Source organism: Protomyctophum bolini (assembly GCF_963924005.1).
Source record: "Protomyctophum bolini genome assembly, chromosome: 10".
Taxonomy (NCBI): Eukaryota; Metazoa; Chordata; class Actinopteri; order Myctophiformes; family Myctophidae; genus Protomyctophum; species Protomyctophum bolini.
Genome location: NC_137871.1, coordinates 10,834,344 through 10,855,213, shown reverse-complemented (window position 1 = coordinate 10,855,213; position 20,870 = coordinate 10,834,344). Strand labels below are relative to the sequence as shown.

General features: G+C 42.0%; 1 protein-coding gene across 3 annotated transcripts; it reads right to left on the bottom strand.

The window, feature by feature from the left end:
- Positions 1-953: 953 nt before the first annotated feature.
- LOC308322502 (uncharacterized protein) lies at positions 954-20,794 on the bottom strand. 3 transcript variants are annotated; one of them, XM_080773789.1, is made up of 23 exons: positions 20,740-20,794; positions 20,341-20,454; positions 16,596-17,443; positions 16,094-16,155; positions 15,350-15,400; positions 13,941-14,044; positions 13,452-13,495; positions 12,989-13,102; positions 10,707-10,832; positions 10,083-10,268; positions 9,334-9,458; positions 8,668-8,959; positions 8,066-8,377; positions 7,790-7,898; positions 7,406-7,422; positions 6,838-6,960; positions 6,599-6,730; positions 5,582-5,710; positions 4,609-4,739; positions 4,207-4,513; positions 2,396-2,717; positions 2,178-2,293; positions 954-2,022 (listed from the first exon to the last, which is right to left on the bottom strand). In XM_080773789.1, the coding sequence occupies exons 3-23, from the start codon at positions 17,247-17,249 to the stop codon at positions 1,981-1,983; spliced, it is 3,498 nt and encodes a 1,165-aa protein (XP_080629915.1). In that variant the 5' UTR covers positions 17,250-17,443; positions 20,341-20,454; positions 20,740-20,794; the 3' UTR covers positions 954-1,980. The 3 variants fall into 3 exon arrangements, with proteins under 3 accessions (XP_080629915.1, XP_080629916.1, XP_080629914.1); XM_080773790.1 differs by lacking the exon at positions 20,740-20,794 and having other exon boundaries at positions 2,396-2,501; positions 2,574-2,717; positions 20,341-20,704; XM_080773788.1 differs by lacking the exon at positions 20,740-20,794 and having other exon boundaries at positions 20,341-20,704.
- Between the last annotated feature and the right edge of the window lie 76 nt (positions 20,795-20,870).

Genomic DNA, 20,870 nt, shown 5'->3' with positions numbered 1-20,870 from the left:
ACTTATTTATGCATTACTTAAGCCAGTGATACTCAACCTCAGGCCCGCGGGACCATTATGACTGGCCCACCAATGAAAATCTAAAAAAAAGAAAAAGAAATCTGGAAAATGAAATAAAAATAAATAAATCTGAATGAAGTTATCTTTAATTACATTATTATAAGTAATACTATTAGAGTTGTACTATTACTCGAACGAAAATAAAAGCTTGGGGGGGGGAGATGCAATGCAAATGAAAGACATGTACTGTGTATCCCTATTCCCTGACATAATTTTATAGCTAAAGGACAGAATTCTATTTTATTTGAATGATGAAACCCAGCTGCCATTAATAGTTGGAAATGGAAATTGAAATTGCGGAAATTGCTCTTCACTTATAGCCATCTATTTTCAGGTAGATTGTTTTATTTTACTCAGTCAGCCATATCACTACTCATTTTTTTTCATGAAAAAGGTCATAGCTGGGTAATCTATTTTCAGGCAAATTGTGTTTATTGTATTTTATTTTACTCAGCCATAACAATTTATTTTCTGTTAACCAACTTGCTGGCTGGCAGGCAGACAGCTACTCATAGACAGGCAGACAGACAGCTACTCATGGAGAATTGGACAGGCAATAAAGCAATTGAAAGAGAGAAGTTATCAAGTATCATTAATGTCGTAATTTTATCTACTGGCCCCTGGCCCCTTGCCATTTTTGTAATGTGGCCCACAGGTAAATCTATTTGAGTATCCCTGACTTAAGCTATAACTAGGCTAAGTTTAGTGGGAGGCGTTCGTGGAATGAGCAACACTGCTAAATGTGTGGGTTGCGCCCCCACAATTTTGCCAAAATGGCAAATGGTTCAATGGTTCAACCCTTGCTTTGAATGAAAGAAACACATTGGCCATTTTTACACTCAGTGTTTGGGTACTTGTCGCTTGTGGAAGATCCATACGCAGCCATGCCACATGCTAGAGGGGTAACTCATTATAGGCAAGACAGAACTTATCATTGATGCCACTCTCAATGCAGTGAGATCCCGGAGCCAGTGGTGATCCCAGATCTTTAAAATCTGGGGCCTAACGCCTCCATGTCAAATATTAGTAGCCTTTAATGGAGGCAGCAGGCTTTAATACTTTGGGGTTGATGCTATATGCCCACCACAGGGCTCCGGTCAGAGAGCATGAGTTTAAAGGATGACACGGTGTTCCCATTTTATGTAAGCTTGACATGAAAGAATGATATTTCCTCAAAAATGCATTCAGATGTAAATGTTTGTTTGTGCAGTCACAGTGCTCAAGTGGGGTCCTCTTGCACTGAGAGTGCCCAAACAGAAGCCTCAACTAAAGCAAACCGGGTCCTAAAGAATGACTAGAGGCTGCCCAAAATAGGCCTGCACAAAATAAATGTAGCTATGGGGAATTGTCTACACTCCAGGATGACAATGCTCACCCCACAGATCCAGGATCATCAGAGTACCTCCAGAATTTGGGAGTGGAGGGGATGGAACGGCCTGCCGTGAGTTCAGCCCTCGTGGGATCAGCTTGTAGCCTACGTGTCCGAGTGACCACCAGAACCACGTTGGCCGACTTGCAACAAATCCTGGATTGTTTGGCGAGTGACCAGCATGAGGAGCTGGTGCCAAGCTGTTGTGGCTGCTTTTGTATCTTCCACCCGCTACCCGAGTTCCCTAACGTTGTTTTGTCCTTAACACTGTGCGAGTGTGCAATCATCCAATCGTTAGAAACGATATATCAACATGTGACTCAAGATTACCCAACTACTTTATAGGTGAAATTTCACAAAATGGAATATCTTTGAAAGTTAGAATAGGACTTTACAGCCAAACATGTCCAATATCATAATGTCATGTTTAATTAAAAAAAACAAGTCAAGGAAAAAGATGGTGACATACCGTCTGTTCTTCAAAACGAAGATAAAATTGGTACATTAACTAAACTAAAATCAAAACATGAAGAATTTAGTGTATATTAATACTACTCAGTCTTCTTCCCTTTCCTGTTCTTCTCCAGGTGTTTCTGAAAAACAAAGTCAATGAAACTCTTTATTAAAGTGGACTATTTAACCAACAGTTGGAACAATAATCTTGCTACATCAACTAGGAAAATATGCGCATCTCAGGATCGAGGTAAAAACAGAGTGGCTTGTTATCAGTTATTTGTGACATCTTTACCTTCAACTTGTCATAATGAGTCTGGCTGCTGCAGTGTATCTTCTTGGCCGTTTCCTCATTGGAGTAAAATAGGAAACACAATCTGCAGTAATAACCCATCTTCACAAACTCCAAACCTAAAAACAGATAGTGTCTCAATCAATATCAACTATACATAAACATTCAGTTGAATTAATGTGTCAGTAGTAGAATGAGGCGATTCTCTAGTCTAGACTCACCAACAGGGTTGTTTTCATCATAGGGATCAAGGGGCAACGAGGCTGGAGCTGGTTTGGTATGTACTGGTGTGGTGGCATCATTTTGAACTGGTGCAATAGCCTCCACCTGTACTGGTGTGGCGGCGTCAGTCTGTTCTGCTGTGGTGGCATCATTTTGAACTGGTGCAATAGCGTCCACCTGTTCTGGTGTGGTGGCGTCGGTCTGTTCTGCTGCGGTGGCATCAGTCTGTTCTGCTGTGGGTGTCTGGTTCTCCCCAGAATCCATACTGTGGTTCTGATGACTCAGACTGGTAGGGACCTCTTCCTCCTCCTGTTTCACCACCTGCAAAACAAACATCCATCCACCAATCAATCAGTTCAGTACCATGAGATGAGATATACTTTATTGTCCCACGGGGGGAATAATTTGGGCAAAGTGCACTAGTACATCAACATTGTTTTAAACACACACAGAGACAACACACAATAGCTGCATTGTACAGACATTGCAGAGAGACGGACAACCCAGGCATAAGCCGTCTCCATAACAAGTAAACTGTAATACGTAAGTAGAATGCAATTTAGCAATCAAGAAAGTGCATGAATATGAAAATACCAAAGAGTATTCACAAGGTATAGTATCACAAGTGTGTCACATGATGTAAAACTGTGCAAATTAGCAATCAGAATTCAGAAGTATATATATGAGTAACACAAAAAAGAACAATAAGTACCGGTAATAGACTAAGTCAGGAGTCCCTATCCCAACTACGAGCTATGAACTATGTGTTGGTTGTGCAGTAGAACAATTGAAGTGGGAAGGAGAGAAAGTTTGAAACGGTTGCTCTTGCAACAGCACACTCTGTAACGTCTACCAGAGGGCAACAGCTCACGCTCTGAAGATAAAATATGTGAAGGATCAGACAACACTCTATTTCTCAAAGATTGTCTGAAGAGATGAAGAATCATTCCTACAAATTATAGCTGTTTTTTTCCTCCATTTTAGCTAGTCTTGATTTGAGCTGGACAGAGAGTGTCCCAAACCAAGCTGCCATGCCATATCTGATAATGCTACCTAGTACTGCGTCATAGAAAGTTGACATGACTCCCTTGGCTCACGCCAAAAAACCTGAGCCTGCGGAGAAAGTGCAAGCGTTGTGCCAATTTGGCACACAGGTAATCCACGTGGACATTCCATTTGATCTGGTTGTCCATTTTGGATCCCCACGTACTTGTATGATACCCCATGACCACTGGGTCATGGATGTATTGTATAGACACCTTTTGGATCGAAGATCATCTCTTTAGTTTTGGTGGTGTTTAACATAAGATGGCTTTTCACACCAATCTTTGACACCAACCACTGCTTGGGGAGACGGTGCACAATACATACTGTAGCAGAAAATATGGAGCTGCCCAGTGGAACCAGTGTTCTAGTGGTGGGCTCTGAGCTGCTCCAAAAGGGCACCCGAGTGGTAACGATTAATAAAGTGTTCATACACTACAGCGTCAAAGCAAATGTCATTTATTTATATAAAAGACAAGATTGCACTCAATATCTACCCGAACCGTATTCTCCCCCAGAAATCAGTTGAACTTATTTTCATGGTCTGTAGTTAATTATACTACAAAGTACCTACTGAATACGGTTTGCTTGACCACAAATGTAAAGAATGTTTCTGTAAAATGCCCAGCCCTAAGTGGTAGTATTCTAATCGTAGTACTAGTAGGAGTACTGGTATTAGAGCTATTATTAGTACTAGTAGAACTATCAGGAGAAGTACTACAGTGGTTCTTATTAGTAGCTTTCATACAGACATGTTTTAACTTACATCAGAGCAGAGTTGTTCCGAGTCGCTGTCCGGATTAGCATTGACCTCTTTCTGCTCTTCTGTGCTCTCCTCTTCTTTCACCTCCTCCTCCTCCTCCTCCTCCTCCTCTCCCTTCATCTCCACCTCCGATTTCAGCTCTTCTTCCTGTCCTTTAACCTCATCCTCTTTTTTGTCTTTAGCTGGTGTCTTCTCCTCCCTGCAGGGTTTCTTTGTTGGGGGTTCGTCAGTGTGTGCAGAGGACCTGGAACGACTGTCTCTCTTTTTGCCGTCTCGGTCTTCAGTAGGCCGTTTCCCCATTGCCTTGTGCCTTCAAGACAGACAATGTTCCGTCAGGATTTGTCACAATTCAACAGCATTTAATTAATTCCCATTCCCATCCCACCACAGGTCATAACAACTCACCCATGTTTCAGCTGTTTGTACTTCCTGCTGACGTAGACCGTCAGTCGTTTGCCATGGAGTTTTGGTGGATTGTTTTTACACTTGTCGGCCATCTTCTCTGCAATTGCTGGATTTTCCATCTCTACAAAACACTAAACAAATAATATAAATGGTAAATGGTGCATTCATGTAGCACCTTTATCCAAGGCGCTTTACGTAGATTGTGCATTACATGCACCCACACACATTCATACACCGATGGCGGTGGAAGCGGGGACCGCATGTAATTCCGACGGAGCATTAGTCAGCGCCTGCTCCCGTGCTTGCGGTTATGGTTAGGGTTTGAGGTGGGTTGTCGTACCAATGACTAGTCTAAACTACGTAATGCACCCCGCGGAAACCATGCAAGGCACCAACCAGCACATCAGGAGCAATTAGGGTTTCAGTGTCTTGCTCAAGGACACTTCGACGCCAACTCTGGGGGAGACGGGTTCGAACTGGCATCCTTGCAGTTATCATCCAGCCACTCTACCCCTGAGCCACCGCCGTATATAGCACATGATAATGTTAACAAGTGAATTTATGTCAATATATAAAATTAACCACGTCTCAATCAATGAGATCTTTCCAACCAGCACTTACCGGTAAGTAAGTCAGCCCTGACAAAAAGGTAATTTTCTATTTTTAAAATAAAATACCAGAGGCAACGACAGCTACGATGTACTGTATGTGAAGGATTGTTGACATTCTTTCTTGCCGAGTGAGAAAGAGGCAGGGATTTTTTGACACTTGACAAAGTTGCTAATAAGTAGATCATAAACGGTTCCATTTTTCATGAGAGAAAGTACAGGTTGAATCAATAGTGTGGCAAATGAGTATTGAAACAAATATTCAGATAAAATACACACACACACACACACACACACACACACACACAGTAGCAGAATAGTATAGTACTAGAGCTAGTGGTAATATGAGTAGTTCAAAGACATACTTCTCTCTTGATTCTGTTGAGAAAATACTTCTTGACTTTTCCATAAGGTTCAGCAATCTTCAGAATGGTTTCATCTGTGTATTTTATGTCTGGAAGCTGACCCAGGTACACCACACGACTGGCACCGCACTGTAAAATAACCAAATGCAATAGAATACAGTATAAAACAGGTTTCAACAATAACAGACTATACTAGAGAACAATTAAAAATGATAACCCATTCCCCAATTGATGTACTTTTATTGGACAGTAATATTGTAAGACAGCTCATCACATAAAAATAAACACAAAATCTGCCTTCTTCCATCTGCGCAACGTAGCTAGAATCCGCCCAATAATTCCCCCTAGTTTTATTGAAACCATTGTTATGTTCACCGTGTCCGGCCTGTGATTTTAAAATACTGTGCTTCAGTTTTTTTAAACTGAAACTGGAACTGAACAGCTGAGAGACAAACTGAAACTCTGAGAGAGACAAAGGACAGCTTATAGACAGTAAGAAGTCGTCAGGTCAGATGGGAGAGGGCAGTGTGTGGTGTATGCAACCTGCTACTGATCAGCTCCTTTGACATGCTTCTTGGAGGCTTTTCTCACTTATGGGTCAGTGCTATCTATGGGTCACCTGACTCACCACTCACCAGAGCCAGTTACCTTTTTCTCCCGGCACTGGAATTAGTGTAGCTCATTTGAAACAAGAGAGTCCTCTACTCTCAAGGACACTTTAGCACTGGTCGGAGTGCACCGTCAGAAATGGTGCATAAGCCGTTCCAGTGACTTCCAGACATGACTTTTCCAAATATGCACATGTTTTCACCACTTGGAAGTGCATAAAAAGACGCCTTTCTCTACTCCTCAATCCCTGACACCAAAGTGGTGACCCGTGAATGCTTTCCTGGGCCTTTGGCGCATAGTGCTGTTTATCCATGGACAGCTGAGACAGATGAGACTGAGAGCAGACAGAGACAGAATATAGGATGTGGTTAGGTCAGGGGGAATTTAAAACAGATCAAAAGCACTTACCTGTATAGTTGGATAGGTCTGAGAATGACTGATCTTCACATGTTTATCACACACTGCAGCCTGAATGTTGCCTGCGTTGTAGAACTTAACCATGGCCTTGGCCTCCTCCTCCGTGCCAAACTGAATGTAAGCCTGGAGTCACAGTAGAAACAACAGCGATTGTAATGCGATTGTGATGTAATTCAGATCTACATTTTTGATCCTTACTATTGGTTGAATGTAATATTTTAGGCCTGTACCTCAGGCCGCAGGTCTAGAACCAGATGTTTGACCACCTTGCCAAAGGGTTTGGCCAGCCGCTGTATTTGATCCAGAAAACCGTAACCTTTCCTGAAGCCTCCAACATTCACTACACGCATCCCCTGCAACAAGACACCACACCATAAACCACACACAAACACCATGACAACAACAGACACGTTAAAATAAGACACAAACACCATGACATTTGACAACAATACAAACACCATGACAATGACAACACACAAACGTTAAAACAAGACACAAATGCCACAACAGGTAGTGGAGTATACTTAGTGTTAATAAATAGCTCCATATTCTCATAGCAATCATTGCTATAGTGTTTGTTCAATAGTAGGAGGGGTCTCCCTGCTGTAAGAACTGAGCTGCTAAATGGGTTCTCTCCCGATTGGATTAAATTCTTATCCTGACCCGAAAATTTATTTTCTGTTAACTAAAGCACACACTGACACCACAGACAACAACATCACAACAAACACTTTTAGATACTGTGGCAACAGTCTCTAAATAAAAAACTCAAGAGACAGTGCTCAAACAGGTACATACCCCTTTTCTTGTGTTGTCTGTAGAGGACACACACACACACACACACACACACAGGTTTTTTAAGTGCTAATAAAATCCACTGTAACTTTGCCTCTAGTGTACAGTCAACATACATGTATAATATGTTGTATTGAATACCATTAGTTAACTGAACTACAGGAACGGTCCTATTCTACTCTGTAAGTCCATGGTGCTCATCTCAGAATCTCTGTAGTATCTACCACTGTGTCCAATTCTATTCTGTTCTTTAAGTTACATAATCTATTCTAGTGGATTTTAAACAACAATATTATATTATCTGGTAACAGTTAAATGTCGCAAGGTAGCATCATAGCATGGGAGGAACAGAACAGATCAGAGATGAATAGAAATCCAGTAAATTACCAATGTAGTCATCATCGGACAGGCTTTTGTTTTCCTCTACGTCGTCATCCATCAACTCGTCCAGTGTCACAAAGTCATCCATGTTGTCTGGAAAGTCCTCCATGTCCTCCTGTTACAAATACAGTAAGTAAGAGCAAGTAAAACGATGCTGCCTTTCCTCTCCTGTTACTTAACTCTTTTTCCCCCCCAGGTACGTATATATATGGACGTCGACGCTAGGTGGCGTCATATCACAGGTCCGTATATATACGAATATACGAAAAGACAAGGCAGTACCATGTCGTCAGGCATTTCTCCCTCGTTCATCTGGGAGTCTTCTGGGTTGGCGGACGTCTTGTCTCCACCGTCTATGCTCTCTGCCTTTTCTGACGGACCGGCCTCTGGCTCTGCCTCCTTCTCCTGTGCCTCATCTCCGTCCCCCTCCCCGTTTGTTGCTGTGGTGACAACAGGGTCACCATCAGGATGTTGCTGGGCTTCTTCAGGGGTTTGGAGTTCCACGTCTTGTTCCGTCGTCTTCTCCTCCTCCTCTTCACACTCCTGCTTTTCCTCTTCTCCTTGCTCTTCCTCTCCCTCCACCACACCAGAAACCTGACACATGATCAATTATAGTCAAAACAATTCTACGTAAAAACAGCATACTGTATAAAGAGACTATATAGGTGGGACGTTGTACGATTCCGTCCCTATCGGTACATAACTCGGACGGTGCCAGGTCGGCTGAAGGTGACTTCGCAAAGCTCTGCACAGCTCGCCGAAGCTCGCTCTGCGGTGCCTCTTGTGGCTCAAGTCACCTTCAAACGGCGTGCCCCCGTTGGTGAAAACGAGTGCACCTTTTCCAATCGGACTGGTTTTCCAATCATACTGTGACACACACACACCTCCTCATCTCCAGACTTGGTCTCCTCTTTATCAGCAAATGACTTGGTCTCCTCTCTCTTCTTCACATCCCTCTCTACAGATGACTTGGTCTCCTCGCTCTTCTTCACATCCCTCTCTACAGATGACTTGGTCTCCTCTCTCTTATTTTGCTCCCGCCTCCTGGAGCTAGATTTGGAGGACTTGGAAGAGGACCTGTTCCCAGGGGAGGACGACCTCCTGTTTCCAGGGGAGTTGTTGGAGGAGGTAAAAGTGTTCTTCCTCCCTCGGTTGTCTATGACTTTTTTGCCAGCACTTCAACAGAGAAAGAACAGCAACAAAAGTGTGAGCTGTACAAGCAGATTTTAATGCATTATTAGAACTATGTTTCTAACACATCATAGACATGGTATGCCTAAAAATGATTGCCATAACATGCGAGTGCAGACTTCAGTGGTAGGGTATTATTTTTGAAAAACTAACAGACACCCGCACACTGTCTTCAAATGCAGTGACCAACTTTTATTCAGGGAAACAGCAACGTTTCGGCTATCTTAAAGATAGCCTGATGAAAACGTTTGAGTTGTTTATATACTTCATGTTTTCTTTATTTTTCACATGCATTTTGACACTCCTGTGCTAGGGTATTACTAGGTAAGTAGGTAGTATAAATGTTATGGAGGTCTTACTTTAGAGTTTTGTACTTGGTGCAGATATTGAGTCTGATTGGTCGGCCGTTAATGGTGAGAGGGTTGAGGGTGTAGTATTTCACCAACATCTCTGCGTCTTCAGGAGAACCTAACTGAACAAATGCCTAGAGAGAGAGGGGGAGGGAGAGAGAGAGAGAGAGAGAGAGAGAGAGAGAGAGAGAGAGAGAGAGAGAGACTGCTTTAGAACAGTCATCATTTCAACAACGCCAGCCTTTTCTGCCTTCGTCATCAGGACTAAAGATAGAAAAAAAATAATCTTTGGTGCAATACATCTATTAAAACAGCAGATGGCACTGGTAAACGACTTCCAGTCAACAGGTGACATAAACAGTTGAAAAGAAACAAGTCAGCCGACTCTGGCAGAAAATATGGTCTTAATATGGTAGTTACCATTTAACTCATACAATATAATTTAACTCATGCCATGCGTTATCAAAAGGTTCACACCCACATCATTTAAACATATTCCAGTATTTCCTTACAATAATAATAATTAGCTCTGCATTCCTTTGTGGCATTTGTCACTGTGTATTATATATATATATATATCTGTATACCGGTAGTTATTTTATTATTTAACAAAGTATGTCTATTGATTTGAATAACACAAAGACAATCAACACACAAACAAGAAAAGAAAACCGTTCAGACACATTTTTGTAAATGTGTCTGAACATTTAATATTTTTGCAACTAGCAAAATAGTATGTTCAAAAGAGAAACCTTTACCTCGTTGTTTAGTAACAGATGTTTCTCCACGGTTCCGAAATTCCCAGCGATGTTCAACAGCTCCATCTTCTTGTCGTCCTCTCTGGGCACGTTGGAGAAAAACACCACCTGACTGCCACTGCCGGCACCTTTAATATGCTTCTCTCTGTGAGAGACCACCAGAGGCTTACCAGTATGACCATCTTTCTGTTGGGAGAAGGGGAAGAAAGTATTCAAGTTAGATTGTTCCGTTTGAATACATTTACAAAAGGCACCTGGACCTTTAATGCACAATTCTGCTTCACTGCAGCCTTTAGAGTGCTTTAAAATCTCTCTGTGAACTTGCAGCATTACATGAAGGCCCTATTGTAATTTTGTGACTGCCCCTGCTGACTAGTGAAACTAGTTGGGTAATGTTATTGAACAGATATTCGTGGAATTTAGACATTATGCTGCAGTTATTGTCAGTGTAGGAGTTTATTTAACCAATTAAGCCGCATGTACTTAATTGCAGAACAAATAGCAAAAGAAAACTGATGCGTTGACAGCTATATTATTTAAACTCTCGTTTTATGTTTGAACATTTCCTAAAAACAGGGATGCCAGGGTTAACATGATTAACATAATGCTAATCAACATCAGTACCTCAATCGCCATCAGGTCCTTGGACAGGTAGAAATGTACTGGTTGGTTGCACATCGAAGCTCGGTTTTGCTGGTAGTACTGGACCATATCTTGTGCCTGCTGGTGGGTGTCCATCTCCAGAAAAGCCTAGGGGAAACACCACAAACATCACCACCACCACCACCTCCACTGGTGTCCTTCTTCAGGATTCAGGGACCCTTAGCAATAGCCTAATAAAAACTAGTAGTGCTCTAGCAGTAAGAGGGGAAATTCTCACCAACGAACGAAGGCATTTTAAGTATTCCATCACTTCACCAGAATTCTAAACATCAGCGCCAGCGGGTAAAGCATTGGGGAACCCGTGTCAATCATCCACTCAGCAGAGTTCTCTCCTCCAAACTGGCAACAGATTCTGTGCCCGGCTGATTAAAAAGAATATAGATGTTTTCTATATCTCTGCTTCTCTCTCCCGGTCAGTCCTCATGAGTGTTAAGGCTTATTGTTGTAAGTAAATATACTTTGTAATGGGGTGCATACGGTGGTTAGACGTACCAACAATTAGTCCGACAACACCCGTGCTGCGGATTAAAAAATCACCCGTGATTGACATGCATTGCGGGTTAAAAATCACCCATGGCGCCCGCGGACTGTTGGTAAAAACTATAACTTTTGGAGTAAAAAGACAATGTTGTGCCTCCTCCAGTGCGGTGTGCAAAGGCCGGAAGGTACAACTTTGTCTTTCATCTTTCTTGTTCTCCAATGTCCACGTCGAGTAATTGGACAAAATCACATCGTTTGTTGTTACATTGACTGTGGCCAGGGTTTTATTCAGCCATTTGGGTCATTCAACGTGGCGCATTTATTGTGACCGCAAAGATCTACGTATTCACTCCAGAAGAACACTTTCAGTTGTATTGCCAATATTGGCAAATTCTGCAGTTCATCATAATTGTGAACGCTTTATTATAGTTTAATTTATCCGTATCTTATACTGTATTGCAATGTAATTTGGGAAGCTGCTTCACAAACTTCATATGTTGCAAAAATGATTATGTAGGATTGCCACATAGGCCTACACTCAGTGTAGGCCTATGTGGCAATCCTACATAATCATTTTTGTAAAATATTAAGTTGTTTGAAAAGAGGGGCAGAGTGAGCAGACCAATCACTGTAGGCCCTACAGTGATTGGTCTGCTCACTCTGCCCCTCTTTTCAAACAACTTAATATTTTACATATTGTCATTTTCAAAGTATTGTTCCAGCCAGATTAATTTCCTTTGCCCTGTAAAGCCTTCTTTCAGTTCAGGAAAATCATTTGCATTTTTCTGTACTGTTCTGTACTGGTGTACAGTTCTCCATCAGATACAGGGGGGGCCCAGCTATGGAACAGCTATACAGCAGTCTCATCAAATTCTACTTCATTCAATAATTTCAAACATAAGCTTAGTTAGAACCTATTCAGTTGACCAGATCAATTAATATTTTTTTGTATTACCTCTTCTTTTCTCTAATCGTGTCTTACTGTAGACAAATTATTCCAATCATGTTGTCACACACACACACACACACACACACACACACACACACACACACACACACACACACACACACACACACACACACACACACACACACACACACACACACACTTATGTTGTGAGTTTATAGACCGACTATTTTCACTATGAATATAGGTGTGACTTGATCATTTGACTTGCCCATTGGTATGCCTTGGGCACAAAATAAAATTGCTTTACTTTAGACGGATCACTCTGTTAAGCGAATGAGCGTGTAGATGACAATCGGGGTCAGCTGACCTTTGACTGGCATGCATGGCTTCCATGCGCCTGCCTAAAGATGGAAAACTTCATAAAAGTGTGACTAAATACAATCTAACCTTCTACATGTTTTACTATCAACAAATATGATTCCAAATAATCTTAAAATCAACAAATTGAACACCAATTGAATGAATATCCTTCTCTTCCTCGCCAATTACTGAATTGAATGAATATCCTTCTCTTCCTAGCCAATTACTGAATTGAGTACTGTACATGTATGCACTAGGAGGATTTAATTTTGAAAATACTGGCAATAGTATTATTATGTTTGTAGAATGAAAATACAACTCTTCACACTGCTTTGCATTGCATCACCAACCGCAGTCGAGTGGAACAAATCATAGAGACCTGCTGACTGCCTAAAATAGATATACAAATATATAGAGTATACATATAAACATTTTCAACTATTTCCTCAAAATAAATGTTTAACTTCTAGCTGCTATGGTCTCAGTGTTGTACCTTGTTCTTGAGAACCAGGTTTTCTCGGAGGATTCCAAAGGGTTCTGCCAAGGCGAACAAGTTCTTGTTGCTCAGCGGTTTCCTGTCATATTTTGCAACCACAACTCTGCTTCTCTGAGGAACAGATAGATGTTACACATTAACCACATTTATCTGGTTTAACCAAAGGTACGTGAAAGTACAGTAAAGTGCAGTACAGTGTACAGTAGAGAAGTCAGTATAGTTCAGTACATTAGAGATAGTAGAGGTGACAGTTCAGTATGGAGAATAGAGAACAGTAGAGTGAAGCCCAAACCACACCAAAGGGTCAGGTTGGGACAAAACGGTTTAAGGTAGCAACTCATTGCAACTCAATGAGTTGCATTGGTGTGGTTTACCTTAAAAAAAAAAAACGTTTAGTCCCAACCCTTTGGTGTGGTTTGGGCTTAAAGGCAAATATGAACAACTACTAAGAAAGAATTACCTTGACTTGTCCAGGGAGAGATCTGTTGTTTCCAGCGTTTCCACCTAACACAAGACATTCACATGAACTTGTTTCTTCCAATTAGTTATTAGCCTACTGATATGTTGCCACTCTTGTGCTATTTATGCTGTGTGTATGTCTTTTATTTTATTCCGACACATTTATTTTTCTTTGCTCTCCCTCTTTTGCTCCCCTCCCCCTTTTCCTGGGGTATGGGGGCTCAAGTCCAAAACAAATTCACACACTGATTTACACCTGTGATAAAAACCTGTGCAATAAAAACGATTCTGATTCCTTGCTTGCAAACTGCTGGGATATATTAAACTGAAATCTTATTGGGCAGATATTAGCTGTGATTACACTTGAATATTGATTCAAATTCCTGTCAGTCAAAAGTCTAACATACTTAATATGATAATATAATGTGCACCTAAAGAATACATGACCTTTGGGACACATTCTTGGCCTTAGCCCATGTCTCTGTCTTACCCCAGCCAGAGCCCATGCGTCCCGATTGCTGTCCTCCCCCCATGGGAGCTTGTCCGAGCAGTCCAGGGGAGAGGTTTGGGGTGTTCGCCATACGAAGATTCCCACTGAGACAGAAGAAGAAGACATTAACCACCAGTGAGTCAGCAAATAGTTACTATTATCTAACACAACTATACCTGTATGTGCCCGTCGGCCACCGGCCTACTTGGGAACGATGCAACTTGGGAACCTAATAATACCCGTTGTCATAGCACCCGTTTTAACTATCTGTCTGTCCCTTTTGTTCCCATACTGCAGTATGCAATACCTGTTGTCATACCACCCATTTTAACTGTCCGTCTGTGTCCCACATGGAGATCTCTGTATCTGTCTGTCTGCCTGTGTCTGAAGAGTGCAAACTGTGAAACGTGGACTGGGCAAGTAATCAATTGGCAAGTGTGGGGTTGCCATGGCAATCAATTGGCTGAGGCTGGAAATTGGGCTCATTAGGTCCACTGGCAGAGCCTGACCAGAGCCTTTTGTGGCGGTTCTGGACAACCGTGGGTACGAGCTAAAATAAGGTCAATCCCTGCTCTAGAAAACGCCAATGTTCCCATCGCGCTCACCGGATAATCAGAAAAGACTGAACATCGCTGATTAGTTCAAAACCATGGACAGCGCATTAGTTTGTGAAAAGAAGTGTGCAAAGGCCGTGATTAAAAAGGAACTTAAGGAAGCTAATGTGGTTGGTCATACAGAAACGGTGCGTGGGGTGCCCAAGCATCAGTGCACAGCAACCGGAGTGGTTAAAAAAAAAGGAAAATAGCAAGGCAATGTTATAGCTATATCAAACACCTCAAGACGAGCCTACTCATCAAAAGCGCCCTGTGCATTGCGCAAAATTAATTATTCCTGTCAACGGGATCAAATGTGTTAAAGAAAGACCAGGTAGGAACTAACGCTTCCGGTTACTGGTTGTACATGTCCTGTAGAGCAGGAGTTCTCACGCTGTGGACGCCCAAAATACTTTGGCCATGTTTGATCTGATGAAGGTTCATCTTGGCATTTGCCTAGATGTGCTTTTAAAACTTTTCTTAGCCATGTATAGGTGACCACTGATCTGAATGTATTCATTTGATTAATATTATTACTTTAGTCCTTTTAAGTAAAGTGCGTATAAAGTAAAAAAAATATATATAATAATAATAATAAATATTATTATCTCAAGTGGTGACGATAAAAGTCAAACCTATATATTTTTTAGTTATATAATCGTATTTTGCCTAGATCCACCGACTTACCAACTAAGTTAGTAAAATCTTACATGTTAAAATCTTACATGACAAATTAATTTAACTGGGATTTTCACCTCCAGAAAAGTAAAGAAAACTGCAACCAAGTGAATGCTTTCCATTGTTAATTATGTTCACCTTCTTGCTGGTGCCATGCCTGGGTCCATGCCTGGGTCCCAGTCAGGGTACCTAAAAAGAACAGCGCAAATTAATTTCAATATTATGTTGCAAAACATGCTTAATTAAAATTACCAGAGTATGACTTTTACTTGGGCTCTGATTTATACTTAGACATTAGAACTGTTCTAAGTTTTTTTTTATCGTCATATTGCACACCAAAAGCTTGTAGTGATGCAAATAGCATGCATCTGTACTCTTACTCTGTAAGACTCATAACATGTCCCTGGGACCCATCAAAGACCACTCCTGGGTCCCGGGAACCATTACATTGAAAACCTATTTACATCACTGAACTTGTATGTAGATCTGCAATGCTTTTGAGGGGCGCTAGCACCTCCTATGCCCAGCTATGTGTTTGTGTGTACCCCATAGCGATGATTTGATTGGCTGAGCACCCTGTAGCGATGATTTGATTGGGTGAGCAATGTACGTATTGAGGATAAAAAGTGAGGACAGAAAAGTGAATGTGATGATGTATCACACGGGTCACGTGTGATTTTAACTATAACAACATGCCTAAAATAGGGACGCCTGGTTATTTATTAGTGGTCATTAGTGGTTACAGGTCTGTTCTTGACCAATATCACCATACAACATAGTAAAAATAAATGTGTGAGTGCAACTATGGTTAATGACAATATACATCAGCTGTGTGTTTTGGAGACAAGCTCCTTGATGTCAGTGTGGAGGTGAATGACTTACATTTGAAGCAGTTGTCTGCGGTTCTCAGCATGGCGTAAACCACTAGTGTGTTGATTCCACTCCTGGAGGACACAAACAGAAGCTTGCTGAACAGCTTAACTTAAGAGGACTGAACCTTTGGATATCAACTAAATATGACTATTTACTTCACTATTCAATATACTTCAACTATTGTCTGTACATGTGCACGACATTTGGATGACCGATCCTTCTGAAACTACAAAGACTCCATTACATTATGAATAGTATTTTTCTGTAAGTCTTTAAGAAATGTAAGACATACAGAATACAAAAAGATTATGAAAGACTAAAGACGAAGAAAAAATAAGCCAATTATAGATGGATCCAGTCAATAGAAAACAACAGCAAGCATGTCTGTCATGGAGATGGTATACATGAATGAGATCCATCCAGTGTAAGGACTGGAGCCAATGAACCAACATTTTATGAGTTAAATCCCACAGAAAGAGAGAAAAGGGGATGAAGTTGGAGTTGTACTCACCATGTTGGAATGCACATCAAAGTCACAAAGAGAGCAGACATGAGGGAACATGGTGGGTGTGACTCCCAAGAAGTCCTGCACTTTTCCTTGGGATGGCGAACCAATCCTCCGCTGCATAAAGACGGAGTCGGAGGACGACGTCATCCCCATGCCGCCATAAGAATCACGGGAAAGCTCAGAGTATGCAGGCCTCTCCCTGGTGTTGTAGTCCAAGTCATAGCTGTGGGCAGCCGATGAAGAGACACTCGACATCGAACCGTAGCCAAAGTCGGCCGCAGAGGAGGGTTGTGGAGCACGTTGTTGAGCCATGCCCATGGAGGGAACGCCAGCCATCCCCCCGCCCCCCTTCCGGCTCTTCAGCTGCATCAAGATGCCGGGCAGTGTGTCCACGCTGATGTCCTCCTCTGGGATCTGAGCCAGTGCATCCAGGTCAGCAGGAGAAAGACCCAAGCTGGCAAACAGCTTCATGGTGTTGCCAATATGGCTGCCACCGCCGCTACGCCGGGGCAGCTGGGAGCCACGGTCTTGGTTTTCACCCCCTCTCATTGCTCGGTTTTGGGGAGCAGAGCTGAAGTTCAAGGTCTCAGCAGCGGCCAGTAGGCCCCGCCCCACGGCAAAGCCCTTCTGGCCATCCCCTGGGTTCCTCTGGGACATGATGGCAAAGATGCTCGCTCTCTGGATTCAAAAACACTGATGACTCAAGTTCCAGAATAAATTGTTTTTGTTTTGTTTTTTGTATTACTTAAGGATTGAGTCTGGTAAGATTTTTTTCTCTACAGTCAGGTTACATTTGAAAAGTGGGAAAACAGAGTATCTCCTCTTGTTCTTCAGGGAATGGTTGATCTCAGCTGAAACACAACCAGGAAGGGAATCTTGAGATAGCCTCCATCTCTCCGCCAAGACCACAGAAGCAACAGAGCAACAGCACTGTGATCCACAGGCCACATTTACAACAAATGGGGAAAAATAAGCACAATTCAAAATAGATATGCTTCACCTAAGCACTGAAAAGAAGGGTAGAATGGAGGAGGTAACAGAGAGAGGCGTGTGCAATTAAGATTCAGAACTGACCTCAGACACAGAGGGCGAAGAATAGTTACATAATGAGTATAAGACACTGATATGACAAGGAATTCGCTGGTGGGTCTTAAATAGGACCATCTCCTTTAGCAAGGAACAATATTTGAAATCAGAAGTCACATATGTAGCTAAAACCTGGATAATCATTTGTCTGCATGTCACTTTGTCTGTGTGTGGAAAAAAGGTAGGCAGACAGGCGCCTTGATAAAGACGTGAAGAAAGCAAAATGTCCATTCAGGTCAGAAAGGCCTTGCCAAAAACAAGATGAACAGCGTGTTTGATGAAAATCGCTGACAAACGGGATACTGGTGTTTTTTATATATATTGTGGTAAAACTATATGTATTTATATGTAAATAAATAAATAGAAAGAGGCCTACATGGTAAAAGTAGCCCCTTTCGGGACCCTCGGTTACCTTTTCTGAATTTTGGACGGCGGTATCCTAGCATAAGCCCTCAATGGGGTGTTGGGTTTTAGTGCTAATCTTTTGTGCTTATTTCCATCGCTCAAAAATATTTTTTTTGTATATATCCTCTCTTCATAATGTAAATAGTATCCCAAGTGGCACACTTTATTACTTATTTCGATGGAAATAAACAAATTAGCAATGAAACCCAATGCCCGATTTAGGGCTTATGGTAGGGGAAATAGCCAATAATGCGCTTTTGCACAAAATAACACCTGGACCTCTTTGGTGGGGACGTAACAACTACAAAAAAAGGTAAGAAAGCCTTCTAGTCCGAAATTCTCCTTTAAACACTGTACAGCTCTCAGTCATAGACTCTCAGTATAAGCAACAAGACAGCAGTGTAATAATAGTAAACCGGCTTGCGCATGCGTGGTATACACCTGATTACAACTACCATGGCTGCCAAGGCACATACAGAGCGAGCATTGGGTGAATGCTCTACATCCCTCTTATTTAGCTACAACAAATAACTGTATTCAAATTTGAACAGTCCACAGATGATACTTCAGTATTCAAGCTGCCTGTGTCATGAACAACGGTGGACCTGGGTGTCATCACTCCTGTATCCGAGCCAACTGAATGGGTGTCAGCCATGGTGGCGACAAACAAGAAGCAAACAAAAGGAATAAGGATCTGCATTGACCCCAGGGATCTAAACATACTTCGCTCGCAAAACAACTTTTGCGAGCGAAGTATTCCAGCGCACAATGGAACAGATATTCGCAGGATACCCCTGTGCTATAGTCGTCGATGACATTATAGTGGGGGGCCGCACTGAAGCAGAGCATGACGCAAACCTAAAAAGAGTACTTTACTGTGCACGCAAAGTTCCGGCTGACAGAGGTCACTTATGTCGGTCATGTGTTCACCAGCGAGGGCCTGAAAGCTGACCCTGAGAAGACCACAGCAATCACCAAAATGCCTGTTCCCGGAGACGTCGCAGCTCTACATCCCACTTCTGACACCATGTAGAATGGCCATGGAATACTTGTGACTTTATAAACCGAGTTCCATTTATTAAACACTGTACAGCAGCAGCTCTCAGTCATAAACTCTCAATATAAGCAACAACACAGCAGTATAATAATAATAAACCGGCATGCACTCGCACAACTTCCTTGAAAAACATGGAAGCGGCTGACTAAACAACCGATTTAAACGCTCGTTTAACCGTTTAACTTAGATTTTCTTTGCCACTCCGAAGTTTTAATGAGTTTAGCACGTTAGTGGCCCTTCACTTTTTTGATGCAATGCGCAGAAAAGGGTAAGAAGCGTTCCTGGTTGAAACAATGCGCCGTTTCTGAACCGCAGTGGGAGGGGGCGTGGATGTGAACTCATCTCAGAGCTACAGAATGAGCAGACTGAGGGAACGTATTGGGGGCTCTAATACAGAGCGAGCATTGGGTGAATGTTCTAAACGCCCAAAATGTGGAACGCCCTACCAACAGTCATTAAGACATGTGAATCCCTTGACTCCTTCAAAACTGCTCTCAAAGGGCACCTACGGATGGCTGCAATTCGAAACTGGCCTCTGTAAAAGCTGAATTTTTATCTGGATTGTACTATGTTTTTGTATGGACGTGGTGTTGGGTGCCTGCACATATGCACACATGGCATCAACGCATGGTGTTGTGTGCAGGCGCCCTGCACTTTGTCCTTCTTTTATCTGTTGTACTATGTTTTTGTATGGACGTGGTGTTGGGTGCCTGCACATATGCACACATCAACGCATGGTGTTGTGTGCAGGCGCCCTACACTCTGTCTTTCTTTTTCTTTTACCCCCATTTTCCCCTCACTGTATATGTATTTTTCCCCCTTTTGCTTCCTATATGATGAATTCCTGTTCTGTTCTTTAACTACATAGAAGTGTCTATTTGTTGGTCTCTAAATGTTTTGATGAATTGAACAATGTGGACCCTGTTGTAAACAAGTGTAAGGCTTAATTGGGTCGTCCACTCACAGTTAACAGTCTTTGTATTGAGTTTGTGCTTGAAATGTACTGTAATTCTGCAAATTGTTAATAAATATTTCAATCAATCAATCACCTAAACTCAACATTAACTCAAGAATTAGTATGAAAATAAATGTTTGTTAGTGGAATACAAATATGAAGATACTAGGCCGTCCCGAAATAACGAAACCACTACGGATGCTCATGGTACCATCCTATCTATCACAGCCTCAGTTTACACTTACCTTAAGTTTACGTTATGAGCTAATACGTAGCTTAATTTAGCACTGTATGCGTTGCCAGGTTAGTGCACTTGACTAGATCGTATAGTCTCTTCTCCTCCGTGGTGTGGAAAAAGTCTGGTGACGCGAGATTAAGATTTAGATTTAAGTAGGCTTTGCACTTTTATATTTCTTTGCAGGGGAACCTTTAACTCGACACAAAAACAAACAAAAAACGTTATTTTCAACTCGCTTCAATAACAGACAGGCCTGAACTGAAACGATCACACAAAAAACGACTTCTTCTTTTGGGCTTATTCATTGGCGGTTGGCAAACATATTTGTGAATTACCGCCACCTACTGGATTCTTGGAGTATTTAAACTATATTCTTACTACTATTTACAAAACAACAAAAGCCCACCCAAAGTGTTCCCCTTCCATATCTTCTGTCCACTGCTATATCCCAGGCACTGGGGCCTGCAGACGGTGGTGCAAATTCATCCCTCAATGGTTCATTCAAATCTTCTCCAGTAATATCCACGCCCAGGAATC